General features: G+C 40.3%; 2 protein-coding genes across 3 annotated transcripts in view; both read left to right on the top strand.

Moving 5' to 3' along the window:
* LOC138593140 (cGMP-dependent protein kinase 1-like) overlaps positions 1-27,405 on the top strand; it is a 70,831-nt gene that overhangs the window by 30,537 nt on the left and 12,889 nt on the right. The window contains exons 4-7 of the mRNA XM_069664008.1: positions 2,503-2,608; positions 3,139-3,202; positions 3,595-3,672; positions 3,767-3,861. Coding sequence (XP_069520109.1) covers positions 2,503-2,608; positions 3,139-3,202; positions 3,595-3,672; positions 3,767-3,861 — 343 coding nt within the window. The remainder of the gene's footprint in view (positions 1-2,502; positions 2,609-3,138; positions 3,203-3,594; positions 3,673-3,766; positions 3,862-27,405) is intronic.
* On the top strand, positions 13,063-26,181 carry LOC138593143 (uncharacterized). Of its 2 annotated transcripts, XM_069664015.1 has the most exons (8): positions 13,063-13,827; positions 15,282-15,317; positions 17,156-17,367; positions 19,032-19,133; positions 19,345-19,419; positions 22,926-22,982; positions 23,093-23,167; positions 25,656-26,181. In XM_069664015.1, exons 2-8 carry the CDS (start codon positions 15,289-15,291, stop codon positions 25,895-25,897), a joined length of 792 nt encoding a protein of 263 aa, XP_069520116.1. In that variant the 5' UTR covers positions 13,063-13,827; positions 15,282-15,288; the 3' UTR covers positions 25,898-26,181. The 2 variants fall into 2 exon arrangements, with proteins under 2 accessions (XP_069520116.1, XP_069520115.1); XM_069664014.1 differs by lacking the exon at positions 13,063-13,827 and having other exon boundaries at positions 14,393-15,317.

Here is a 27,405-nt window from a genome sequence, read left to right on the forward strand (position 1 = left end):
TTCAAAATAAAAGTAGATTGGATCAACCTGATCCAGAGACAGACTTTTCAGAATCACTTTATCAGATTAGCAGAGCTCTAAATGTGATCACACACTTTGTCCACAGGGGGCGCCAAAATCCCCTCAGTGAAAGTTCCTCACTGCTGCTTTAAAGTAACGTTTGATGTTGGTGGATAATTTTACAGACCTGATCGACTATCTGCTGTGTCTGTGTCTGTGTCTGTGTCTGTTGTGTCTGTGTCTGTTGTGTCTGTGTCTGTTGTGTCTGTGTCTGTGTCAGTGTCTGTTGTGTCTGTGTCTGTTGTGTCTGTGTCTGTGTCAGTGTCTGTGTCTGTGTCTGTTGTGTCTGTGTCTGTGTCTGTGTCTGTTGTGTCTGTGTCTGTGTCAGTGTCAGTGTCTGTGTCTGTGTCTGTTGTGTCTGTGTCTGTTGTGTCTGTGTCTGTTGTGTCTGTGTCTGTTGTGTCTGTGTCTGTGTCTGTTGTGTCTGTGTCTGTGTCTGCTGTGTCTGTGTCTGTGTCTGTTGTGTCTGTGTCTGTTGTGTCTGTGTCTGTGTCTGTGTCTGTGTCTGTTGTGTCTGTGTCTGTGTCTGTTGTGTCTGTGTCTGTGTCAGCTGTGTCTGTGTCTGTGTCTGTGTCTGTACCTGCTGTGTCTGTGTCTGTACCTGCTGTGTCTGTACCTGCTGTGTCTGTACAGAGACAGTGATTAGAGTTCAGAATCAGCGACACTGTAAAAACATGGATCTGTTTTATGACATGGAGCTCCTGAAGTCCTGAGTCCTCCTCTGGGATCAGGATCATCCTCATGTTTCTCCTGCTCTGAAGTCTGAACACAGGTTTGATCAGATCACCTGAGCTGTAATCTGATCAGATTATTTTGCGTGCTTTGATAATGTTTAGGTCTCCTTCATGGTAACTGTGCAAAGAGCTAGCTTTGGCAGTGTAGCTAACGTTTGCAGCAGAGCGACGTCCTCGTGTTTGAAAGAGGATCTTTCGGCGCTCGGACATATTTTCACTCCTCCCGGTTCTCCGGACTTTTCCTTCCGAATCAAACGATATGAAAAGATTTACACGGCGGGTCTGAAGCGTGTCTGCTGCCGTTCTGTTGAACTGCTTCAGTCTGATGAAAGGATGTTTGTGTGTCAGCGACTTTACAGACCTCTGCTCATTAAACTGAAGTTTGTAGTCTGAACATCTCCAAGGAAACTGCAGCCAACACACACACACACACACACACACACACACACACACACACACACACTGTAGACATTCAGGTGGATGAGTTGTAACCATGGTAGCCAGCTGTCTGAGCATCAGTGCCGAGGTTTATGGGATGTCTGAGGATGCGAGCTGTTTGACTTCTTTCTTCTCTTCGTTCATCATCTGTTCTTTTCTTCTTTCTGTCTTTTCTTTCGCCCTTCAGTCCGTCCTCTTTCTCTTCCTTTGCTCATTTTGTTCCTTCTCTCTTTTTCTTTCTTTGAATCATCCTTTTGTTCTTTCACCTTTCCTTCCTTCAGCCCTCCGTTTGGTCCTTTTCTTTTTTCTTCACCTTTTCTTTTATTCTTTTCAGATCACTCCTCTTCCAGCTCCCTGTGGTCCGTCCGTCTGTCCGTCTGTCTTTGTTTCTCTTTAAGCAGGAACATCTCAACCAGAGGTCAGAGCAGAACCATGAATCCTCTGCTGTTAGAATGACACTCAGTGTTTGTGTTGCTGTAACAACCTGATGCTGATGTAATAACACACACGGCCACTAGAGGTCGCTATCAGGGAAGAACGTTTTGAACTCCTGAAATGTGTCCAACTTCATGAACAAACATGTTCAAAGAACGTTTCCAGGTGAGTCAAACCTGGAGTATCTGACAGACTCGTTCCTTCTGTTCTGCACATTCTGATGATTTAACAGAGTCCAGTTTCCACGCCGTGACCGAACCCTGAACTGTTCTGCTGATCACTCGTCCGAGTCCCTGACGTTTGTCTCAAACTCTGGAGAAGAAAAAAGTTTTGACCGCAGCTGTGGTCAGTGTGTCGGCCATGTTGTTTGACTGCGTGATGGACGGGTGGAGTCAGTGTGTGCATGCAGTGGTCACAGGTTTAACACCACACACATACACATGCATAGACGTGTGTGCTGTTGCCATGACGACACCTGCATGCTGAATGCAGACACACAAACACATACACACACACACTGCAGCACGATGTATGTTTCCATCTGATCTCTGCGTCTCACATGCAGATTAGAGGCTGAACTCAAAGTGCGCGCACACACACACACACACACACACACACACACTCAGGAACATCTCCTCACCTGGTGTGTTAAACATTCATGTATGCGTGTGCACACAGCTGTAATGACATCCAGAGCCTCTCGTGGCTGCAGGAGCTGAAACCTGCTGATGTTCAGATGAACGTGCAGCTCTGACGCGTCTCAGGTTACACACACGTTTAAACACAAAGATATTCATCACACATGTATGTTCATGTATGTTCATGTGTGTTTCAGCTCTGGTGCAGGTGAAGCTGTGGGCCATCGACCGTCAGTGTTACCAGACCATCATGATGAGAACTGGACTCATCAAACACGCTGAGTACATGGACTTCCTGAAGAGGTGACGTCGCTCAGCTGCTCGAGGCTCTCAGTGCAGGTTCAGAGCTCAGGCTGTGTGCAGGAAGCGGAGGGAGCCCCACTTAGCCTTTAGCATTTTGGTCTCTGTCTTGTTTTGTTGCAGCCATATTTGGACTGGAGGGTGAATATGATTGCTACCTGTCAATCACAGGTAGCCCCGCCCTAACCCCTCCCCTCTTCCTGGTCTGTGTGACTCTCAATGGGAGCATCAGTGACTAAATGAACATCATGCTGTGTTGAAGAAGACTTGAAACTAGAGACTGAGACCATAAAGTCATTAGGAACATGTTTACTGAGGGAATACATCAAGAGAGGAGGAGGAGCATTTTCAAACCGTACAACTGTTAGCGTCGCCTCCTGCTGGTTGTTACAAAGAATGCAGCTTTAAGGCTCCGTCCACTTCCTATAAACAGTCTGTGTGTACGTTCATGTGCACTGTAGATGTTGAGGAACATTATGTTTGTATATACGCTGCCTCTGTGTCAGAGAGTCAAAGTGTCTCTGTCTCTGCAGCGTGCCCACCTTCCAGGGTCTTGCAGAGGAAACTCTCAGTAAACTGGCCGACGTCATGGAGGAGGTGAGACTGTGAACACCTACACCTGAATCAGCTGTACTCTGACTGATGTGGTCATACAGGAACATATTTTAACCTCTCCTTCCTGGGAACAACCAGGGTCACCCTAACACTTTGATGTGACTGTTTTATACCAATGTTCATTTCAGTGGGCTGGTTTACCATTGATCTTTCACTGGTGAAGTGGGCGGGGCTAAATTGGAAAATGATGATGTCACAGTCTTTAAGCACCAATTAGGATTTTGCATATTTTTTATCAAAATGTTCAAATCTGATTAAACGACACCCAAAAACAAGTTCTGCCACTAGGGGTCTCACAACCCGAACGACAACAGAAGATGTAGTTTGATGACATCATGACCATCCATGACTGTCCATCCACCTCCTGTGTTCAGACTCACTATGAAGACGGAGAGCACATCATCAGACAGGGAGCCAGAGGAGACACGTTCTTCATCATCAGCAAGGGAAAGGTAACACAAACATTCACCTCTTTCATTTCTTCATTGATTATTATTCTGGTCAGCTGATCGTCTGCTGACACCTGTCAATCACACCTCCTGACAGGTGAACGTGACCCAGGAGGACTCAGCCAATCAGGAGACGACACACCTCAGAGAGCTCACAAGGGGGAACTGGTTTGGAGAGAGAGCGCTACAGGGGTAAGATCCCGTGACCTCTGACCCCCAGGCCTGGACCCCTTAAAAGCCACATCTGAACCCTGAACATCCAAACCTGAACCCTGACACTCTGACCCCAACACCTTCACAAACACACCTGAATCCTAAACATACAACAGACAAACCCTGAACCTCTGAAAACCTGCACACCTGTACCTCAGCCCTGACACACCCATCCTGAGCCCTGAACACACAGTGAACCCTGAACATCCAAACCTGTGCAGCATCCCCAGCTAGGTTTGGTGGCAGGTAAGTCTAAAGCCTGCCTTCAAAATAAAAGCCAATAAAGTTTCAAACAACTAACAGAAAACATAGAAACACATAGAAAAGGTCCTGAACAACCTGAAGCCTTCACCTTTGAACCCAAGCCCTCCATTTTAAATCTTTATGCTACAATTAAAACACAAACCTTTATTTTCTAAAACTGATGTCTTAAACTTTCCATGAACTCATTGACTGGTGTTGTTTTGATCCTGAACCAGTCATAACTTGATAAAGCTAGAGGCTCAGCCCCGTAACCCGAGCCATCGTTCCTTGGGATAAAAACAAGCCAAACTTTTGATTAAAAAAACCCTCACTTCTCCGTCCCCATGTTTTTGTCCTGTATTTTGGGGGGTTAAAGGTCAGGGTCAGCGTGCTGCAGCTCCTAATAACACCAGAGCGCAGCAGCAGTCTGACGGGAAATGAGGTTAACAGGAGAGAAGCCGTTTATTACAGTTTGATGGAGCGCTGGCTGCTGTGGTTTATGAGCTCTTTGAGAGGACCAGCTTGTCTTTCACAGCAGCACAGAGAGGACCGCTTGGACAGTGACGACATTTATCAAACATATAAGTTAAAGCTGCAGTGGGTAAGATGGAGAAGAGAGCGGACTTTGCTTCAAAAGATCACATCCTCCAGGCCCCTCCCCCTCTCTCTCCGCCGCGCTCAGTCCTGCCTCCAAAGCCCTCCCGCAGAGGAGGCTGCCATGCGCACACACGCTCAGGAGAAAGTCTGACACGGTCACACTGCCTGGGAGACATTTTCAGCCACACTGCCATGAAACAACGCTGAACAGCAGCCACATTGAGAACAAGCTAACGTTAGCCCGACTGCAACACCAACATAACACAGCGTCACAGTAACCGGAGACATCTCAGCAATGTGAAACAAATACAGCACAAATGAAGCTGGGGTAATTACCTGTGGAGCAGACCTGTCTCACTCAGCATCACTTTTTGATCCTCTCAGCTCCCGTAGCTCTCTCCACCTCAGAAACGCCGCTCTGATGTTTACTCTGGTTTCGTTTGGTCTCGGTCCGACTCTTTCTCTTTAGCTTGCTCCTCCTCATGTCTCTTCTTCAGTGTAACGCTCTTTGTAGTGTCAGCCTCGTTGGCAGAGGGACGTGTTTTTCTTTGTGGACAAACCGGCTGACGCTGCGCACACTGAAGAAATTGAGCGTGACTGTGTGAGCATGCGCGGAGGAGTGGTGCTGCGCAGCGTGTGATTGACAGCAGCCTGAGGGACTGCTCGGCTCTGATTGGTTATTGTGTTTCGGGAGTGTTGGATTCTTTCAAATGCCATTAGGAGCAGTAGGAGGAGCCATTAGGAGCAGTAGGAGGAGCCATTAGGAGCAGTAGGAGGAGCCAGTAGGAGCAGTAGGAGGAGCCAGTAGGAGCAGTAGGAGGAGCCAGAGGCACATGATGTTTTCACAGATTATCTCTCTCATGTACGACTGCATGTTTAAAGTGACAGTTTTAATAAAGTTACCTACTTTCAGACTTTGTATGAGCTCATATTCTTTCTTACATCTTACCTTCATAGCAGTTTAATGCACGCTAAAAAGCCTTCTTATCTGTTGCATTATAAGGTCTCCATACCAGCTCCATATATAATGAAGATGCCCGGTACAACATCAGCATGATATCACCTCCAAACTGTTCCATATAGAGACTCCAGGGATGTAAGGATGAATTTTTCAGAGTATTGACAGAGTAGGAACAGGGCACACACGCACACGCTAAAAGCATGTGAGCTTACAGGCGCTAAAAGCCTGGAAGCGTCGACGTGTCGTGTGTTAAAGGCTGGAGGACAGTTTAACCCTGCAGGGACATCAATCAATAGTCCCCACATGTACAGTCAGACAGGTATGTGTGTGAGAGCGTCCCTTTATTTGATTACATTTTATTAACATGGTTTGTCTCAGTGTGGTCATGTGATAACGAGGCCCCTCCCCTTCCTGTCATACTGGAACCAGTTTGTCTCTGGTTTGTATCTCTACTGGTTCACTAAACTCCGTCCAGTCGACATCACAGCTGCTGCTAATTGGTTGAAGTGTGTTTCACAGTTTCCTCAGGAGAGCACCATTTACTCCTCCACTGTGTGTGTGTGTGTGTGTGTGTGTGTGCGTGTGTGTGTGTGCGTGCGTGTTTGTGTGTGTTTGTATTGCTATACTTGTGTGGACCAACCCCTGACATCCCACCTTTCTTGTGTGGACATTTTTCCTTGTGAGGACATTTTGCCCGGTCCGCACAAGGATATTGCTAGGATGAGCTCCATTGACCCTAATGAATGATCTGTATAAGTTTCAGAAGAGGTCCCCAAAAAAATAGAAATCTCTGAAAAGTGTGTGTTTGCCAGCGCTCTTGGGCTCCTACTACTGACCGTTCACCTGTATTGCAGTTAAAATAAAAATTTGAGGGGAGGGGAGCAGTCGAATTTTCTGATTGGCTAAGGCTGAGGAATTTTGTGCTTGGCTGTTTCATGTCATGTGACAGCATGACTGTGGGGTTGAACAAGAGCAAAATGAAAACCAAAGGCAGAGAGTACATTTAAACTAGAAAAATAGAGCAAATAGTGTTTGTCAAATATAAATGATCACACTTAAGGTAAATTGTTAAAAGTTAAAATGATAGTAAATAACACTATGACACAACAGTGAGCAAAGGGGAAAAAGACTACTGATACAAGTACTGCTGAGGCAGACAGTATATTTAAACTGGAAAAAATTGCAAATATACATTTGTCAACTATAAATATTATAATATATTAAATCATACATTTTCAATGATTAACAATAATAATTATTATTTGATTATCATATAATATCATACATTATAAATTAGACTAAAATACACTATGACATTACACAAAAATTGAGCAAAGGGGAAAAATGCTACTGATGCAAGTAATGCTGCTTCAGCCTCTATTGCTTCAAGTAGTACATAATTACTTATATACACATATAGTGTCATTGCTACCAGTCTCTGAATATAAATACATTTACTAAAGTGCTGCACTTCAAGACAATTTAAAGGTACTTGTCTTAATGTCCCTTCTATTCATGCCACATTTTATTTCTACTCCACTACAACTCAGAGGGAAATATTTCTACTTTTTACTGGATTAATTGTACAGTTCTAGTCAGTAGTTACTTCACAGATTAAGAATGTATGAATACAAAACATAGGGAGCTTATTAGATATTATGTTTATGAATAATATTACCCAACAGCAGCCTATAGATGTAGGCAAGTACAGCTGAAATGTTGACAGAAAATTAGATGGCAATTATTTTTATAATAGTCATTTCAGGGTTCCAGCTTCATAAATGTAGTGATTTGCTTCTTGTCAGCATTATTATTTTAGTAAATGTAATGTATTTTTCATCATTCAAGGATTGGACTATTGGTTGAATGTATTTGTAATAATGTAGAGGTTTGGACTATTATTTTACTATGTACATTGTGCTTATTTAAATACTTTTATTACAATCATGGTTTCAATGCGCACAATGTTGATTGATTGGATGATCACCCAGCTGACTCCGATCAGGATCTGATGTAAATTAAACCTGAGGCCCGCAGGCGGGCCATCCGGCTACTTTGGTAACTTTTTCGACAACACCTTAACAGATAAGCTAACGGTTCAATTTTAGATTATAGTCTTGCCATGTATCATTTGAAATCTTTAATTCCACGCATGTCAACCATTTTAAGCCAAATCCACATCAGCCAGGTACTATCAAAAAACAAACAAGCAAAGTAGGTAACAAACAAGTATGTACAAAGTTTTGCCAACTCACAAAATGAAGCCTCCGGGTGGTTGACCGCTGCATCCATTTTCATCAAAATACTGTTTTCTCTCATTTCCAACTGTCCAGTAAATCCATTTCAATGAAAATATTTAGTCAAAAACACAGTAATACGTGGATAAATGGTGAAAAAATAGCAAAAAACTGCAATTGTGGATACTTTTACATGCTTTTATGAGTCCAAAACTTCTTCTCCTTTCACAGCAGACACCATTAGGGCTCTGTAATGTCTTCCTGACTGCCAAGTTTGGTTGACTGCACTGACTGCACCCGCCTTGAAGCCTCAGCAGCCAATGAGTGGTCGTGTATACAACAGACAGTCTTTCTTCTATCACTTCTCTCCCGAGCCACTTACATGCAGGGCTCCAGATGATTGACGCATCACTTAGCCAATGAAATTTCAAATCTGGCAATATAAATGTTTTTATGGTTTCTTAAAGGAAAGAATGCAAGTTTTTGCAAGTTTATAGAGTTTATGCCTTTTGCTCTTTATATAGGCAGTTTTCCAACCTGAGCACTTGTTTTTTTATTTATATTTATATTTGATTGATGCATTTATTTAGTGTATCTAGAAAAACAGTAACTTCATCCTGCTGTTATTTTGTGGTTACAAAGTGGCGTTTTTGGCAAGGACTTAGATATTTCTTGAGGAAAAGATGTGTTCATTTTCTATGACATTGTTATCAAATTTGAACTTGGATCATGTAATATTTTATTATGTGGAACCATTGCAGTTAAAGGGGGAGATTATAGTTCATTTGCAGGCTTATTTCATTTTCTAAAAATGAGCTATTATTACGGCTATTATTAGTAAAATAATAACACTTATAAAATAATGGCACTGTTGGAGCCTATTCATATTTTTTCATATTTATACTTTTTTTGGAAAATGGTAAATCAAAATAATAATGGTAATAATGTTGATTAATTATTGAAAGTGGTAGATATATTGCAGATAAATGATAATTTATTCTGATTGTTTTCTGCTGCTCAAGGCCCTCCTCCTATAATTGATGATAGATAGAGGACAGCTGGGTTCTCCTCTCTCGGCTTTTTCTGTTAAAGGAGTGAGGAGTGAGACAGTTTATCAACCGCTAAATTGACTTTTTGTTTGTTTATTGTATGAAGTCAACCACGGTGATTATTTTTTATTTAAATAAATTGAGAACCTTTTTTTTTTCAACCTGGAAAGATCTCCGCTAGTGCTTATTATTTAGCGAGTCATAGACCTCCTCCTCTGAAGTCTTCTCTGCTATTTTTACACTTTACACTTTACAGAGTAGCCAGAACAGGCACATACAGAGCTTCTGACTGTTTGGAGTCAAAATTTGGACTGTGACCTGTCAAAATAGCCCAAACCACGAGTTTTTTTACTGTAAGTATTTTTTTTTTTTGGGCCTTTCATGGCTTTATGCGGTAGGACAGCTGAGACGTGACAGGAAACAGGATGAGAAAGAGGGAGGATGACATGCAGCAAAAGGTCACATATTGACTTGAATGTTTTTTAAAAGGTGTTTCGTAATATTTTTGCCAACATAGAAAAGACATTATACATTAATACATTATATTCACCACCACTATCAACTGAAACCACATGAAAAGTGCAGAGTTTTATTATACCTGTCTCGCACAGTACTGGGAAACAAACACCTCGCAGAGGTGGTGTTCATTTCGGGGATAACTATATGATGTGAATATTTTTGGCGCAAAATTATTTCTTTATAAGTGTCTATGAATAACTTATTAAAAAGAACTACAAATTTTTATGGTGAAACTGGTGAAGAATAGTTAATATTCTTTTGTCGGTATGGACATAGTATGTCGTTAGATCAGTTAGATTCTCCACAATTCAGGCATTTAGCTAATTTTACAGAAACCAGAAGAACAGAAAATGTATCCATTCAGATTTGCCAGTTTAGTAAACAAAAGAGACAGAAAAAAAGAGACAACTGCTACTTTTGAAGTGGTCTTAAAGTCCTAATATGTGTCTGTTCCTAGACAATTTGTATTCCATTGTTGAATAGCAGGCTCAGTGTCTGTACTGCGGGCACAGCACATCACTGTCATCGCTAACCCAACAACCTCAAGTCTCACTCACTCAAGACAACGTGTATTGTCATGAATGTCAAATGACATGACAAAAACATGGCAAGTGTGAGCACCCATTGCTTTCACGCTAACATGTCCATTTTGGGAAATTTTGGCTGCATTTTCTCTAGCCTTCTTGTGGACCTTCCCACACAGAGTTTTAAAGCCTGCAAACTCCTCTCCAGTTAGCTAGAACTGAAGCAGCAGATGGATGAGAGGTGAAACGTCTTCAACAAACTGAAACAAGTCCAGTTGCCCATGTACAGCACTTAGAAATGTTAAGACCCCAGAGATCGTATAAACATTTCTATATGTGCTTTTCATTGCCTCTGCTTAAATATCCCTCTTCTACCAGAGTGTGTGTGTGATTGGTTGCAGGTGTGTTTGATTGCCGGTTGTCCATAGAGCTGATTGGTTCCAGCCTCGCACCCAGGAGTTTAAAGGACGGGTCTTCACCAGTTCCTGGGGGCTCTCCTTGGTCAGCCAGACTACCAGCATTTTTGATTGTGTGCAAGATGTGTTTTTGAATAAAACCATTTAAAAATGCTTCGCTGCTGGTGGTGCTTTGAGGACAGGAAGAGGAGAAGAGGATTTACTTGTTGCACCAGGGTTTCCCCTAGGCCCTGGTCCTAACAATTTGGGCCTTGTCTGAATGAATTGGAATGTCCATGAGGTGAGGTAGACGTGGTTCAGTTTGTCTGTATTAGTGGCCTTCAGTTAAGTGTAGTGGTCATCTCTTTTGTTAATTTGTTGTTGCTGCTGTATGTTGTGTTTCTGACTGGGCAACCTGACCAGATAGCTGCCGGGCAAGTTCAAGAATTTGCCACCTCATTTTGCCTTTCTTATTTCTGGTGGTAATCCTGAGTGGGGGCATGCTTCAATGTATCGCAGTTGACTAGATTCCTGGTCTTCGATGTTGCACTGAATAGAACGTTTAAAGATGCCTCGAGCTCGGCAAGTCACTGAAGACTAGCTAGGTGAGTTAGCCATGTTGGTAGGCAAGTAAAGTTTGGGTGTCTCTGCAGTTTGTTTCCCTTAATTTTATACTTTGCACATCAACGTTGTTTTGTGTGACATGGCTGCTTTGTTTTTTTTTGGTCACTTTGTGATGTGTGGCTGTAAGTAAAACTTGTGTGCAGTAACTAGTTTGTGACCTTTTGTGGTAACTGCACACCACTTTTGTTGGGTCACCTGTGGTTGCAGCTTAAGTGTAAACTGGTAACATTTGTATATAGTAGTGACTACACAGTGACGCCTTGTCTGTGGTTGTTGTAGTCCAGATATTATGCAGTAAGTTGTCCATATTTAAAGTTAAATTAAGTTGACAGTATGATAGATGTCACTTTTACATGTCAGGATCTGGTTTTTATAGACAGATTCAATATTTAACTGTCATTTATCATCACGGTAACAGCATTGCATACATTGGCAGCTGTAAACACATTGTAAAAATCCATCTGTGGGTTTGGTGCCGACCTGTATACTGAACATATAAGGAGTAATTAATGTTTATAATCATCAGAGAACGTTAAATACCTTTTTGGTTCCTATCTGTTCCCCAAACATACTTGTATGTGTGTGAATGTTAAAAAGGGGGGAGGTGTTATGACCCTAGAGGTCTTGTGAATGTTTCTATTGTTTGTGCTTGTATCTGTTTCAGTAACCCTCTGTTACCTGAGTGTGTGTGATTGGTTTCAGGTGTGTTTGCGTGAAGGTTGCCCAGGGAGCTGATTGGTTCCTTCCTTGCAGCCAGGAGTTTAAGGGCCGGCTACTCTGTGGGCTCTACTCGGTCAGCCAGACTGCCAGCATGCTTGTGTGTCATCTTGCACCATAGTTTATTACAATAAAACAGATATCACAGTTAAAATACCTGAAACTGCCTATTGTACTTTTATTAATGGTTAGAAACATATTTATGATTAACTTTCATCAAATATGCTTCCTTAGGGGGATGAATACTTCGAACCAATTAGTTCATTAGATTTGCTGTCAGATTGTAATATTTTCAATATTCTAATATTCCCAAAATGCCTATATATAATTATTTATTTATTTTTTTCCTTCTGGATGCTCATGATGTTGACATGATTTTGTTTTGCCAGGTTAGTGCAACAGTGAGACTTTAATCATTATTAACTTGGTCAGTCCAAGCAGTTTGAAGGAGCAGCAGAGAAAGGTGGGGGATGGGCAGCTCACACAGCTCTGCAGCTCTCAGGCAACAGCAGTGCTGGTGGAAGGGGGGAACGGCCCCTCCCCTTGATGAAGCAGCCGCCTGGTAACAAGTTACAATGATTTAAAATAAAGCAAGAAGTACTTGAATAATTGTGCTAAATTGCTTTTCACTTCACAAGAGTTATCATGAATTTGTGTTGGAATATTGCTTAAACCTGAATTCATGACAGACTACTGTGTTTTGTGGCTCTGTTAAAAAGGTCACAGGCAGGTCAGGCCAATTAAGCACCTGAACCCCACAGTTTTTTCTGAGAATGCTGCATTCAGGAAATTGCAGACTCACTGACAAAATGTGTTTTATGCTAAACTGGAAAACTGCTCATCCTTTTCATATTGCACCAGGGTTTCCCCTAGGCCCTGGTTGTGACATAATGAAAGATGGATTGTTTTATGAGTTGAGAAATGTTCCTCACTTAAGCTAAAACTCTTTAAAAAAACATTTGAATGAGCTGGTAAATGTTCAAATTAGCTCAGCTTTAAACATCTACAAATCAGTCATCTTGCACCATAGTTTATTACAATAAAACAGGTATCACAGTTAAAATACCTGAAACTGCTTATTGTCCTTTTCTTAATGGTTAGAAACATATTTATGATTAACTTTCATCAAATATGCTTCCTTAGGAGGATGAATACTTCGAACCAATTAGTTCATCAGATTTGCTGTCAGATTGTAATATTTTCAATATTCTAATATTCCCAAAATGCCTATATATATATATAAATTTATTTATTTTTTTCCTTCTGGATGCTCATGATGTTGACATGATTCTGTTTTGCCAGGTTAGTGCAACAGTGAGACTTTAATCATTATTAACTTGGTCAGTCCAAGCAGTTTGAAGGAGCAGCAGAGAAAGGTGGGGGATGGGCAGCTCACACAGCTCTGCAGCTCTCAGGCAACAGCAGTGCTGGTGGAAGGGGGGAACGGCCCCTCCCCTTGATGAAGCAGCCGCCTGGTAACAAGTTACAATGATTTAAAATAAAGCAAGAAGTACTTGAATAATTGTGCTAAATTGCTTTTCACTTCACAAGAGTTATCATGAATTTGTGTTGGAATATTGCTTAAACCTGAATTCATGACAGACTACTGTGTTTTGTGGCTCTGTTCAAAGGGTCACAGGCAGGTCAGGCCAATTAAGCACCTGAACCACACAGTTTTTTCTGAGAATGCTGCATTCAGGAAATATGGAAATTGCAGACTCACTGACAAAATGTGTTTTATGCTAAACTGGAAAACTGCTCATCCTAGATGTTATACTTTTTAACTAAGAATCAAGGCTTAAAAATAACATATTGTATTTATCGATTATCGATTAGGAGTAATTCACTTCAAAAGTAGTAGATTTGTAGCTGTAAAACGTCCCTCCGACATGAAGTCCCACAAGTCCAAAACTCTCCTTGTGTACCTGAATGCATCGCCAAAGGACATGTCTCAGCAAAGGCAGTCGCAGAGGCTTCAGCAACGGAGAGATCATCATGCGCGATGTGCTGCCAGATATGAGGTTGAATTAGCAGCAAAAGAACCAGATAGAGCCTGAACAAACACTACGACTTATGGAGGTAAGATATGTTTAATTTTTTGTTAGCCTGTGTTTTGTTTGGAAACTTTGCTAGCTAACTGTTGTATTCGACAGCCTGTTACCTGAGTGAAGAGTGTTTTTAAGCTAATGTAACTTTCGCTAATCAAGAGAAGTGTAACTTTAGATCGTAAGGGAGCAAAACACACTATATGGCAGCCTAAGTGTTATTGCAACTTTATATGATATCAAATATATAAGCATGAGACAAATTCAGTTTTGCTTACAACTTTAGCTGCAAATTTACAGGAATGATTTGATACAATGTGGTCAGTAAAGCTCACTAACATAAATAAGTCTCACTTATTGTCACAGTGATGATACTAATCAAGTCATTATAAGTGTATTTATGATCTTGCATGCAGCAAATTAAAAAAGCACAGCAATATCAGGTAACATTAGCATTTTGTTTTGAGTAAGTGGAGTTTGAGCCATATGGCTTGTGGTTTCCTTGATACACAATATTTAAATGCCTTAGAAAAAATTAATCACTGTCAGTCTATCAAATATTTCAAGAGGAGAATAAACATTTTTTCCTGTAAAGTTGCATAGAATTCACCTTCCTGACAGTGGACAGTGGCTGTCTGGAATGCCTGGCTGTTTGCAACACTGTAGGTTTAGACATTTACAAACTCTAAGGATAAATGACAATTAAAAATAGTAATATAAATAAGTTGCTGGTAGTTTCCTCACCATCAAAACCACAAAGTATAATCTAAAAAATCTCCTGCTACCTTTTAACTGGCTAACTAATACTCACTGTAACTTTACCTGGGAAAATATAGCTTGTGGACCTGGTGGCAGGCAGAAGAGCTGTTGAGAATAAATAGAAATACTTAATCTTATGGCTGATGGTTTCATTTACTTATGTAGGTCATATAGAGACATCAGGACTAAACTGATTCTGTTTTTAAAAATAAAACAGTTCAAAATTCCCTAAGATAAAAAAGTCAAAATGAATTATTAGATAATAGTCATAAATATGAGATAAAAACAGTGAGAATTATGACATTTAAAAGACATTATGAGATAGAAAGTCAACAGTATGATGAGTCAAAAATGAGGTAAAAAGTCAAAATTATAAGATTCAATAGCAACCTTTATCAACCACCATCGAGTTCCAGTTTTGGCCCTCCAACATAAAAGGTTTGAGCAGTTCTGCTCTAGAATAATATGGATCACTATTCTAGTGAACACCACCTTTAACTGTAACCCCACTGATAAACATATCACTTAATTTATATATTTGCATGACCAGAAAGTGAACAATATAAGCCTTTTAAGAGTTGAATTACAATAGACTGTACAGGTGGACCTAATAAAGTTAAAGTTAAGAATGAGTGTGTTTATGCTTTATTTGTTTCATTGTTTGTTGTTCTGTGACATCATTGCTTTTTGTTAATCTAATAACCTTTCATTTTTACTGATGATGAACAGAAAGAAAATGGGGAAAAAGAGGCGCAAGACAAAGTGGTATGTATTCCTTTTGGCTTGTTTTTTATTCTGATGTGGTGTGTAGCAACAGAAACTAGTATTGGATAAAAGTATTCATTCTTTTTATTGCATATATCCCACCCATGTAGTCAGTTTATCTAGGGTGCAACAGGAATACTTGTCCTTTGCCAGTGAAAACTAGAAATTATCTCCAAAATTTCATAACTCGTTTCGGTGATTTCAGATCACATTTGAAGAAAAAAAAAAAGAGGAATGTCCCGATCAGGTTATTTTTGCCCCGATCCCGATCCGAGTCCTTTAATATTTAGATAATGCCGATACCGAGTCCCGATCCGATACTTGGCCTTCACTAATATTTTGCTGGATAATACAGCTGCATTAAGAAAAAAGGTGCCTGCATCCAAGCTGTTCCTTAATAGGTTTTTTTATTTTGTTGAAACAGAGTATATACTTTCATATGGCTCTTTCTTATTCTGCACATGCTATTGCAACATTGGCCAACCACCTTCCATGTGTTAGCAGGTGAGTCTGTGACGCTGCACTGTGACAGCAGACCCTCGTGTACAGCCAGCTGAAGTGTGTGTGAGATGCAGCCCACTGTTGGTACCTCTATATCATCCATTGCTTTTTTCATATTCCTTATGTTATCACGTAAAATAACGTGGACGCGTTGCTTGTCTATTTCACACGCGTTCAGCAATACTGTCAACTAGTGCGCATACCAACACGTTGTAACTCGAAAGTGGAGTCAATATAATGTAATGCCGAGATGGTATGGCATACCGGGTATTTAAAAACTCCAGGTGACAAAGAAAACCCTGATCCTCTACCACAGAGATGAGCTGGTTATCCAGCGGGATTAATTCAGTTACCTTCTCTGTAATATGTTTGGCCATGTCGCTGTCTCGAGGATATTTCTCTATCCTTTCGAGAGTATCTGCAAGTGTTTGCTGCTTCAGTGCATTTACCTTTATTGCTTGAGTGAAATTGTTGTTTAACTGAGTGTTTTTGTTTTTTATGTGCCGTATGAAATGTGTAGTATTAAATGCAGCTCTTTTATTATCCTCTCGCGGTCGTATTGCAGATGTTACATGTCGCCGTTGGACTGCTTTTGCTTTCTAAATGACCAATTTCCACACTGCAGACATTTTATCCACAGGTTTGCCAGAGTAACGTGACGTGCGTGTCTGCGCTCTGCCACAAAGTGTGATCTGGGACCACATTCAAAATTGCCGATTCCGATCATGCCCATATCAGCCCTGATCCCGATCCTGCAGATCAGATCGGGACATCCCTAAAAAAAATCTTTGTTCTTCATTCATGTCAATGTAATTTATTTATTGCTTGTGAGGCTGTTGTGGGCTCATAGTTTACACAGATGACTCTGATTTGATAAATTCATCATGTTAGGATACTGCATTATAAATATTGACCACAACTATTGACAGCAAATTATTTTTTTTCCAAACAGTCCTGGTTATTTTGAAAGAGATACAAATTTGAAGCTAATAAAACACGTTGGGAAGCTAATAAATGATTGCATTAACAAAACAAAAAAAGTTTTTGGCCTGGGACTGAAAGGGTTAAGAAGCATCTTTGTTTGGGCAGCGTATTTACTATGGCACAAATCCCAGTTCCAAATGTAATGTGCTAGTGATACAATTATGTATTCAGCTGAACAGGCCTTAATATTCTCTAAATGGATAATAGATATATGATGATGATCTGCTGTTTGAGCATCTTCTTCATTAAATTTCATCCAAATTTGTCCGTAAGTTAACTTGTAAATTTGAGTGAGTGGTTATTGGTATGGCTATTTCATATTCAAGACTAAAACAGTTATTTCTTTCTTTCAGGAGGACTGTGCTGCTGATTATTATTCTTATTATCAGACCATTATCAGATATCAGCCATTACCTGGGTGACCACATGCCATCAAGCTCAGAGCCCTCAGACAGTGGGAAGGATTCACAACAGGTCTACACAAAGTCCTCATTGGAAAAAAAACTCCAGAGCAACACAGAGGAGGACAGAGACTGTGGCACAGACGACACCAGTGACGATGAGGGTAAGGAAATGACACAGTCCCAAATTACAGTGAAATTCTGTGTAAAAGGACCAAAACTAAAGTGGGACAAGAGACATTACTGTGTTTACTGCACAAAACCACAGAGCAACATTCTTCCTCTTCAGGAGCCTTTTGAAGGAGATCTAGATGTGCTTCATTTTCAAACAACAAACCAGAAGATATAAAATGCTGATTTAGGGCATGTAGCATTCTAGTTTTATCAGTAGTGTTTTCATTTCCTACCTTTAATGATTGTGGAAAAGCACTGTATTTTTCCGTGCCCGTGTCGTTCCCTTTATTGAGGATTATTTAAGATGTCAGTCATTTCTTTAACATAGAAGTCCGATTTAGCTTTTCCAATTAGAGACATACATCTATTTCTTAAGTGCCTAAAATGTTTCCAGTCTGATTGACATTTGGATTTTCTTGCAGTTGCCCAAGCAATATTTTGCTCATGAATAATATCAGAGAGTTTATCTGAAAACCATGGACTGTCACGTCCTTTGACTTTAAATTTTCTAAGAGGAGCATGCCTATTTATGACCTCCAAGAAAAGTGATTTAAAATAAGTCAGAGCCATTTCAGGGTCTGGAATCAGGCATATTCTGTCCCAGTCACATAGATAAAGATCATATAGAAATGCTTGCTCACAGAAGTATTTGAAATGTCTTTTGTATAGAATACGTGGTTGTTTCTTCGGGAGCTTTGTATCTCGCACTGCAGCAATTACGCAGTGATTACTAACGTCATTAGCGAATACGGCTGTGGCTTTATATTTGTGGGGAGAGTTAGTTAAAAAGTAAGTCAAGGAGCGTTGACTTTTCAGGATGTTTACGGTTGGGCCTTGTCGGAGATTCTATAAGCTGCGTCAAGTGTGCAGAATCGCAAAAATATTTAACAGGTTCAGAGATAGGAGCCAGCCAGTCCCAGTTTAAATCCCCCATAACAACAAGCACACTACTACAAAACATAGACAGGGATTCAGATAGTGAAGACAAAGTTCCCCTTGGAGCAGAGGGAGGTCTGTAACATCCCACAAGTGTCATAATACAACCTTCAGTGAATTCAACTTTCAATACAAGCAGCTCGTCCTGTTCAGGTTCAGATTTGAATAAAAGTGTCGTTGTCTGATACGTGTTTTTTATATAAATCTAACTCCTCCACCTTTTGCAGGGCGGTCAGTGCGAAAGATGTTGTATCCATCCATACAAACATGACTGTCTGGAGTAGATCTACTTAGCCATGTCTCTGATAATACCATGATATCAGCATTTGTTGTCTTAGCCCAAATCCTAACCATATCGATTTTCGGTTAAAGACTCATGTGCACAAAACCAATACCAGATGTGTGCTGGAAGTCTTTGGGAGTTTCAAAGCGTTCAGAGTTTATTTCAGGCCCTGGATTAGACTTCATGTTTCCAGACAACAACAACATGATTATGCATTTCAGCGTGTGTGCACAATGCGTGCAGCTGACGTTTCTCTTTAGGTGAGATTTCCGCATGAGTTCTTGGCCAGAGTTTTTAGGCAAGAAACAGTTATTTAGGAGGAGGAGGCTTAGGAGATGAAGTCCTGCGCACCGATCGTCAAACTAAAACATTTGAGTAGTTTGAGGTGATATTTTGACATGATTTTGTTGTTCTGTGTATATTATGTCATAACAGTTCCCTCATCTTCAGAAGTGGGACCTGTACAGGAGTCACATATCAGTGGAAGTGTTGAGGTCCTCAGTGTGACGTCTTCCAAATCCACTCAAGAATCAGATGGTAGGAAGTTACTTGAGCAGCAACTGACAATTTCCTTTTCATCATTGATTATTCGCTCACTGTTCTTATTCATCAATTATATTGTCTATCAATGTCAGGAAGTAATGAAATAATCACTGTGAATACCAATTCATGATGGTATTCACATTTAATATTAGCCTATGTCAGAATGATGAATTTAATGCTGAGATGGTATCATCTTTTCTTGTAGAAGAAACACACGACATGACAACAGAGACCTCACCCTCAAGACCTCCAGACAAGGGGAAAAGGACTCAGACAACAGGTAAATTCTTCTTCTGTCTTACTTGTGTTTCCTCCTGTGAAGTAACAGCCCTGTAGTTGGTGTGAATGCTGAAAGCATATGTTCTTCTACTTTTTATTCTGCCGCGTTTTGGCGCGCTACTCCTTCCACAAACTTCAACCGATTCAAACCATTCAAACATCATTACGTGCGCTTCATTCGGGATTCATGTGCTATGACTTTTAGCATTCATACCATTCAAAAATTCAGAGTTATTCCCGTTTTTCCCAAAAAAATTCCCCATCTGGAATGAATGGGAAAAAAATTCAAACTCTCAAAAATTAACACTAAATTCCACCCTCCATAACTCATTCATACATTCACTTAGAAACTCCATTCCACCTTTCCAGCTTTCATCAAGACCATTCAGCTTTTTCATAGCATTCATACTTTCTTCACAGGACCCTTTCAAAGCACCTAAAGTTTTCACAAAACGAGTGAAAAATGCCCAGCATTAGAGTGGGTGATGTCATCGCCAGAGGGGGGATGCTGTGAAAAAACACTTCCCAATTTCCAATTTCCCAAACAAATTACAACAGCGCACAGAATGTTCCCTCCACAAACATAAAAAATGCATCAAATTGTAGGTAATCTTGTGCTGCTCGTGGTAAATGGCGGCCCAAAGCCAAAAAATGTACGCTTTTGCCACTAGATGCCTCAATGTCCCAGAAAGTTGCCCAAGTGCTCCATCTGCTCTAATGTTAAACATTTCTGGAGAACTCCAAATAAAAGCCCTTCTTTCTGTCGCCGCCCTGACCACATTTTTGGCCGTAGAGACATAAAATTCGAATGACAGCTTCCTGAAACCCTTGTGATGCTCATAAAATGTTGTCTTGGTAGCATTTACAGTCTTGGCACAATGGCAGGAGATTGAGAGGCTTTTCTCAGTTAAAATCTCAGTAAAATCAACTGCTCAGCCAAGGAGTCACACAGCTGCTGCTAATTAACCCACAGCCTCTCCTCATGAGCCATCACCACGGCAACTGCTGAGTTCAGCTGGGGGTCACTTTAGTTCATTTGGAGCTTAGTTGTCACACTTACACACCCAGGACAGACATTTTAACACTATCTTAGGCATTTTTCAAGGCTGCTCTTCAGTTTTAAACTCCTCCATCATCCTTATCACCTCCTCAGTCATCTTCTTCACCTCCAGACTGACTCTCGTCACCTCTAACCTGACCTTTATTACCTCCTCAGTCATCTTCTTCACCTCCAGACTGACTCTCATCACCTGTAACCTAACCTTTATTACCTCCTCAGTCATCTTCTTCACCTCCAGACTGACTCTCATCACCTGTAACCTAACCTTTATTACCTCCTCAGTCATCTTCCTCACCTCCAGACTGACTCTCATCACCTCTAACCTAACCTTTATTACCACCTCAGTCATCTTCTTCACCTCCAGACTGACTCTCATCACCTGTAACCTAACCTTTATTACCTCCTCAGTCATCTTCTTCACCTCCAGACTGACTCTCATCACCTCTAACCTAACCTTTATTACCTCCTCAGTCATCTTCCTAACCTCCAGACTGACTCTCATCACCTCTAACCTAACCTTTATTACCACCTCAGTCATCTTCTTCACCTCCAGACTGACTCTCATCACCTCTAACCTAACCTTTATTACCTCCTCAGTCATCTTCCTAACCTCCAGACTGACTCTCATCACCTCTAACCTAACCTTTATTACCACCTCAGTCATCTTCTTCACCTCCAGACTGACTCTCGTCACCTGTAACCTAACCTTTATTACCTCCTCAGTCATCTTCTTCACCTCCAGACTGACTCTCATCACCTGTAACCTAACCTTTATTACCTCCTCAGTCATCTTCTTCACCTCCAGACTGACTCTCGTCACCTGTAACCTAACCTTTATTACCTCCTCAGTCATCTTCTTCACCTCCAGACTGACTCTCATCACCTCTAACCTAACCTTTATCACCTCCTCAGTCATCTTCTTCACCTCCAGACTGACTCTCATCACCTGTAACCTAACCTTTATTACCACCTCAGTCATCTTCTTCACCTCCAGACTGACTCTCGTCACCTGTAACCTAACCTTTATTACCTCCTCAGTCATCTTCTTCACCTCCAGACTGACTCTCATCACCTGTAACCTAACCTTTATTACCTCCTCAGTCATCTTCTTCACCTCCAGACTGACTCTCGTCACCTGTAACCTAACCTTTATTACATCATCAGTCATCTTCTTCACCTCCAGACTGACTCTCATCACCTCTAACCTAACCTTTATTACCACCTCAGTCATCTTCTTCACCTCCAGACTGACTCTCGTCACCTGTAACCTAACCTTTATTACCTCCTCAGTCATCTTCTTCACCTCCAGACTGACTCTCATCACCTCTAACCTAACCTTTATCACCTCCTCAGTCATCTTCTTCACCTCCAGACTGACTCTCATCACCTGTAACCTAACCTTTATTACCACCTCAGTCATCTTCTTCACCTCCAGACTGACTCTCGTCACCTGTAACCTAACCTTTATTACCTCCTCAGTCATCTTCTTCACCTCCAGACTGACTCTCATCACCTGTAACCTAACCTTTATTACCTCCTCAGTCATCTTCTTCACCTCCAGACTGACTCTCGTCACCTGTAACCTAACCTTTATTACCTCCTCAGTCATCTTCTTCACCTCCAGACTGACTCTCATCACCTGTAACCTAACCTTTATTACCTCCTCAGTCATCTTCTTCACCTCCAGACTGACTCTCATCACCTCTAACCTAACCTTTATTACCTCCTCAGTCATCTTCTTCACCTCCAGACTGACTCTCGTCACCTCTAACCTAACCTTTATTACCTCCTCAGTCATCTTCTTCACCTCCAGACTGACTCTCATCACCTCTAACCTAACCTTTATTACCTCCCCAGTCATCTTCTTCACCTCCAGACTGACTCTCATCACCTCTAACCTAACCTTTATTACCTCCCCAGTCATCTTCTTCACCTCCAGACTGACTCTCATCACCTCTAACCTAACCTTTATTACCTCCCCAGTCATCTTCCTCACCTCCAGACTCATTAATTCATATATTCATTCAACATTCAAGTGCAGCATTAGCAGCTTAGCGTCAGCTCTTCAACAACATATTACAGATCATTCAAACTTATATTCATTCAACATTCATGCACAGCATTAGCAGTTTAGCGTAAGCCCTTCAACAACACATTTCACATCATTCATACATTACATTAATTCATCTTTCAAGCACAGCATTAGCAGTTAAGCATTAGCACCTTCGTATTAACAGTTTAGCATTAGCAGCTTAGCGTCAGCTCTTTTAGCAGTGTAGATGCTATATTCAGCACACAGCATTCACACCCGATTTCTTCAGAAATTGCATTTTCTGTTTCCTATAATGTCTTATGAACTTAATACTTTTCTTCATTGGTGGCTACTTTGAAAATATGTAACTTCACGATGTAATGATATTGTCTCATCTGTTTTTCTCCTCCTGAAGGGTCCTCCAAAGAAAAGAGGTCAAAGGCCAACTCTGAGCCAGTTCCAGATTCAGATGGTAAGGACACAACTTCATAATCAATGCAGAAACACTGTTATATGCGTATTATTGTATCTTTCAGTATGATAGTTTGTAGTTAATGCTGAGGTGTTTTTTTTTTTTTGTAGAAGAAACACACGACATGACATCAGAGACCTCACCCTCAAGACCTCCAGACAAGGGGAAAAGGACTCAGACAACAGGTAACCTTCATGCACTGAAGGATATGTTGCTACAAGTCAGCCAAGAGAGACAGCTACTGAGTAGTAACCAAAAATGACAAATGAAGTTGATCTCCTGTATTTTCAAAGGTAATGCAAGCACTATATGGAAACGGCATCATCCTTTTTAGTGTATCATATTTACTGCATCACCAGCACCAATAAATAATAGGTTGCTGAACTTTGCTCCGTTTAGGACATTTTACATCCACAAGGTTTATCTTTTATTATCAAGGTTTTTACAGACTCCTGTCTGCAGCTCTCCTCACATCGCTGCTAAACCACAACTATGTATCAGATTGAAAAAGCTACATGCCTAACAGAGCTATTGACTTGGAATAAGTAATAAACTAGCTTTTAGAGGTCGACCGATTGATCGTTTTGGCTGATTAATCGGCCCCGATAGGACTTATTAAAAACTATAATCGTCTGCGGATCTGGGCTCTGATAGTGGCCGATGGCTGTGCAGCCTCAGGCGGGGACGTACATCGCGTGCATTCGCCTTTTTAATGGAGTCTCCATATGTGACATGCAGGTAATGCAGGTACCTGGGATAATTAATTAAAGTTAACTTTATAACACAGCTTTACTCACAAATTATGATCATGATAAGGTTGTTGTTTATAGTGTTGCATTATTAATGAATTAGACTATCGTTAACTTTCACTGCTTTTCTGCCGAGCTCATGCTGCTGTCTCTGTTTAGCTAGCAAGCTCGCTACAATTTGGCTAGCAGTGAGCGCAAGCCTAGCACAACTAATGGGATGATATATGATCATTTGAGGGGCACTTCTGCTGAAAATATAAGTTTGCGTGTGCAACTCCCGACGATACTCTGAACAACTGTTAGAAAACCATGAAATGCCACTCGTACGTGGAGACCGTGAGAGGGGTGGGTGGGGGCTAAACCTTTGCTGTACCGGGGATCAGCTGATTCATATTATATCTGACTCGTTTCAGTTTATTTCTCCCCTCAGAAGTTATCTCTGGAATATAACGTAACAATATCAGCTCTCCACGATACAAGACAGGCAGGCAGGGAGGAAAATAAATCATTTAACTGTTACTTAGATTACTTACCAATGTGGCGTTCTCTCTTCTAAATAATCCAACCACGTAACGTCAACTGTGCATTCATGACATGAAATCACACTTTTTATGATCCTTCTCACTCCGGTAATGTGCACAAACACTAATAGTTTGTGAGAGTGGTATTTAAAAATGTAACGGGACGCGCAGCATCTGGCCTGATATACGCCACGGAAGAGCGCATCGCCATGTAAACAAATCCAACATATTTCCAACGATGTAATCCAGCAGATCACACTCAGGATACTCTCCGTACTTATTATCAAAGTCAAAGTGGCAAAAACTGGTTTATTAAAAACCTGCGTTTGCATAAGGCTGCTGTAGGAGTAAAGCACGCCACGACGTCAACACAAACTGTTGTGAACAATGTGTAGGTAAAGTTAAAGGAAAGGAGCGAGAGACTGACGCAGGGGCGATACATTCGCTTTTTATATCAGACTCTTATGTTTTTTTTCTCCCCAATATATGCCAGAAAGCATCAGTGATGATAATAACAATTCATTTGTAACTTTAGTAAAACTTTACTTTATCAGAAAGGTTTTATTAAACCAGCAACGTTAAGAAAACAACTGCAGCATCATTTCAATTTAGAAATGATTAATAAAGTGCAACTTAAATCATTCATGTAGATTGAAATAAATATTAAATATATAAAAGTAAATAATAAAGTTTTATATATATATATATATACATGATCTATTTGATAGCCTATTTAATGAATAGTTATATTGAATAGATTTACATGTTTCTTGTTTCTTACATTAGAGGGCAGCTGGAGGAAACACAGTCCCTCTACGGGACTATTTAGCTGAGGAAAGGCACAATGTGGGCACAACAAATTGAGTTAGATGTTAATTTGCAAATAATATTTTCTTTACTACTTATTTTATTTATGTAGGTATTCATTACTCTTTGAGATTCATGTTCTGTTCCAGATTTATGGTTTTATTTTGTTATTTATTTGACATAGACTTTCAGTTCAACAGTTATGTGTAAGGATATGTAATAAAGATAAAGATTAGAGAGAGATTCATTTAAATTAGTTTGTTTTGTTTGGGAGATATTTGCCGATTAATCGGCTATCGGCTTTTTCCTCGTACAAACTATCGTTATTATAAAAATCCACTATCGGTCGACCTCTAGCTTTAGTCTACTATGGACAGTAGTAGATTGCAAAGCAGCTGCATTCACCACTTGGCAATGTTGTAAAGGTAATATTGGGTATTGTATGAAGTACAGTGATCTAACTAGTCTTTTTCAAAAATAAACAAGTAGAAAAAGAAAACCATCCATCCATAACATACAGAGGACTGCATAATATTTAACTTCGTGAGGATGTCAGCACCAGTGTACATTTATGTTTTTGCTTATTTCTGTTTCAGGTGTGGAGCCACAACTTCTCTCCCAGAGAACAAGCCATCGCAGGCCTTGGAGTTCTAAAGAAAGAGAAGCAGTGTGGCGACAGCTGGGTCTGTACATCACTCTGCAAAGAGTTCCTGGTAAAGAAGAATGTGTAAAGGCTCTTGATGCAGAACCGGTACTCTGCAGGCGTGATTGGAGGGATGTTAAGAACCAAGTATATATTGCCATCACAACTCGTAAAAGGAAACAGATTTCTTCATGATTGTGGGTTTTTTCTAAATAAGCTGGAACTGAGATGGTTACATTTGTGTGTTGTTTTAAACTGCCTCAGGAGGTTCTAAATTCAGCTCTCACATGGAAGTTCAGAGTGATGTGTAAAACAGCAGCTGTTTTAATGTTAACTGCTGAAAATAGATCAACAAAGTCCTTTTTTTTTTTAGTTTTGCTGTGCTTTAGGATGGCAGCACACCCGTCCTCCAATCCCAGAGTTTTATTATTTGATGAGTTGGGCATGAGACTCAAAAATAAACAACCAGCACTTTTAAATGGCACTAAAATAAAAAAGTTATTTTGCTATTATATGAGTGGTGATTTTTTCCATTTAGCCTCCTGACATTAGTAGAAACTTGCATCGGTTTGAATCAGTAAACAGCAAAGACTTAATGTGGCCAAGTTTGGTTTATAATATAGTGCATCTCAGCTTTTTGATACAGATATATCAAACAGTGCATTTAATCTTTCCTTTGATTGGTTTTAAATTGACATTGTGTTTTACTGTAGTAGATGACATCTACTGTTATACATAACTGCAAAAGCCTCAAAGTCCCCCTTAAGTACAGTGAGTACAGTAATTGATTAGAAGTTATTTCGGACTGCATCAATTAGTCACTGAACAGATTAGTTAACGACTACTGTCTCAACTGAATAATCATTGTAGTAATTTTTCAACAAATGCTGGTTGTAGCCTCGTGTCAATTTGATTCTTTACTTAATATGATAGTAAACTGATTATCTCTGGGTTATGGTCTGTTGGTCAGACACAACATAACATTGGAGATGTCATCTTGGGCTATTGAAAATTATACAAAGCATATTAATCTACAGATTAAAAGATAATGAAAATAATAGTTATTTGTTTTTCTTAACCAATTGTAAATAAAATTAATTCACTTAAAAAATGCTGCTTTGACTCTGATGCAGCTTGTAATCTGTAAAGTAAATAAACGATTCAAATGAAATGATTGTAGCGGAGTAAAAAGTAGAATATCTGCCTTCAAAATGTAGTGGAGTGGAAGCATAAAGTGGCAGTAAACAGAGACACTCAAGTAAAGTACAAATTCCTCACATTGTACTAAAGTACATAGCTTGAGTTAATGTACTTCAACTCAAATTAGCCTGTAGCCACGGCTACATGTATTGTGCTACATGTACAACATGAAAGCACAATACATCTGAAAATGAGGTTCTTTATTTCAGCTTCATCGTCGTTCTTAGCTTTATGGAAAAGAGATATGCGTCCTCTGTACTCCATCTTCCTTGAAACTGTCTGATTTGGAAGGAGACATCTTTGTTGTTCACAGAAAACCAACAAATAAAGCTTCGAAGCTGCTCTCTTCTCATCAAAAACTGGTTATGTACGGGAACCTTTGACCTTTGCCATTATTCTGCACCAAACTAAATACATTTAAAAAAATAGAATTGTGATTTTATTTTGATTGCGTATGAAAGGGTAATTTATGGGAGTGGGGAGGGTAGCCAGAAATGGCCTCC

This window comes from Semicossyphus pulcher, unplaced genomic scaffold (genome assembly GCF_022749685.1).
Source record: "Semicossyphus pulcher isolate SPU_LCO1_2020_fin unplaced genomic scaffold, fSemPul1.0.p SCAF_16, whole genome shotgun sequence".
Lineage (NCBI taxonomy): Eukaryota > Metazoa > Chordata > Actinopteri > Labriformes > Labridae > Semicossyphus > Semicossyphus pulcher.

Bases quoted from the DNA above. Each gene is read 5' to 3' on its own strand.
- LOC138593143 (XM_069664014.1), top strand. From the start codon at position 15,271: ATGATGAACAGAAAGAAAATGGGGAAAAAGAGGCGCAAGACAAAGTG. The intron at 15,318-17,155 runs GTATGTATTCCT...TCTTTCTTTCAG, and splicing joins AAGAGGCGCAAGACAAAGTG to GAGGACTGTGCTGCTGATTA. The intron at 22,983-23,092 runs GTAAGGACACAA...TTTTTTTTGTAG, and splicing joins GCCAGTTCCAGATTCAGATG to AAGAAACACACGACATGACA.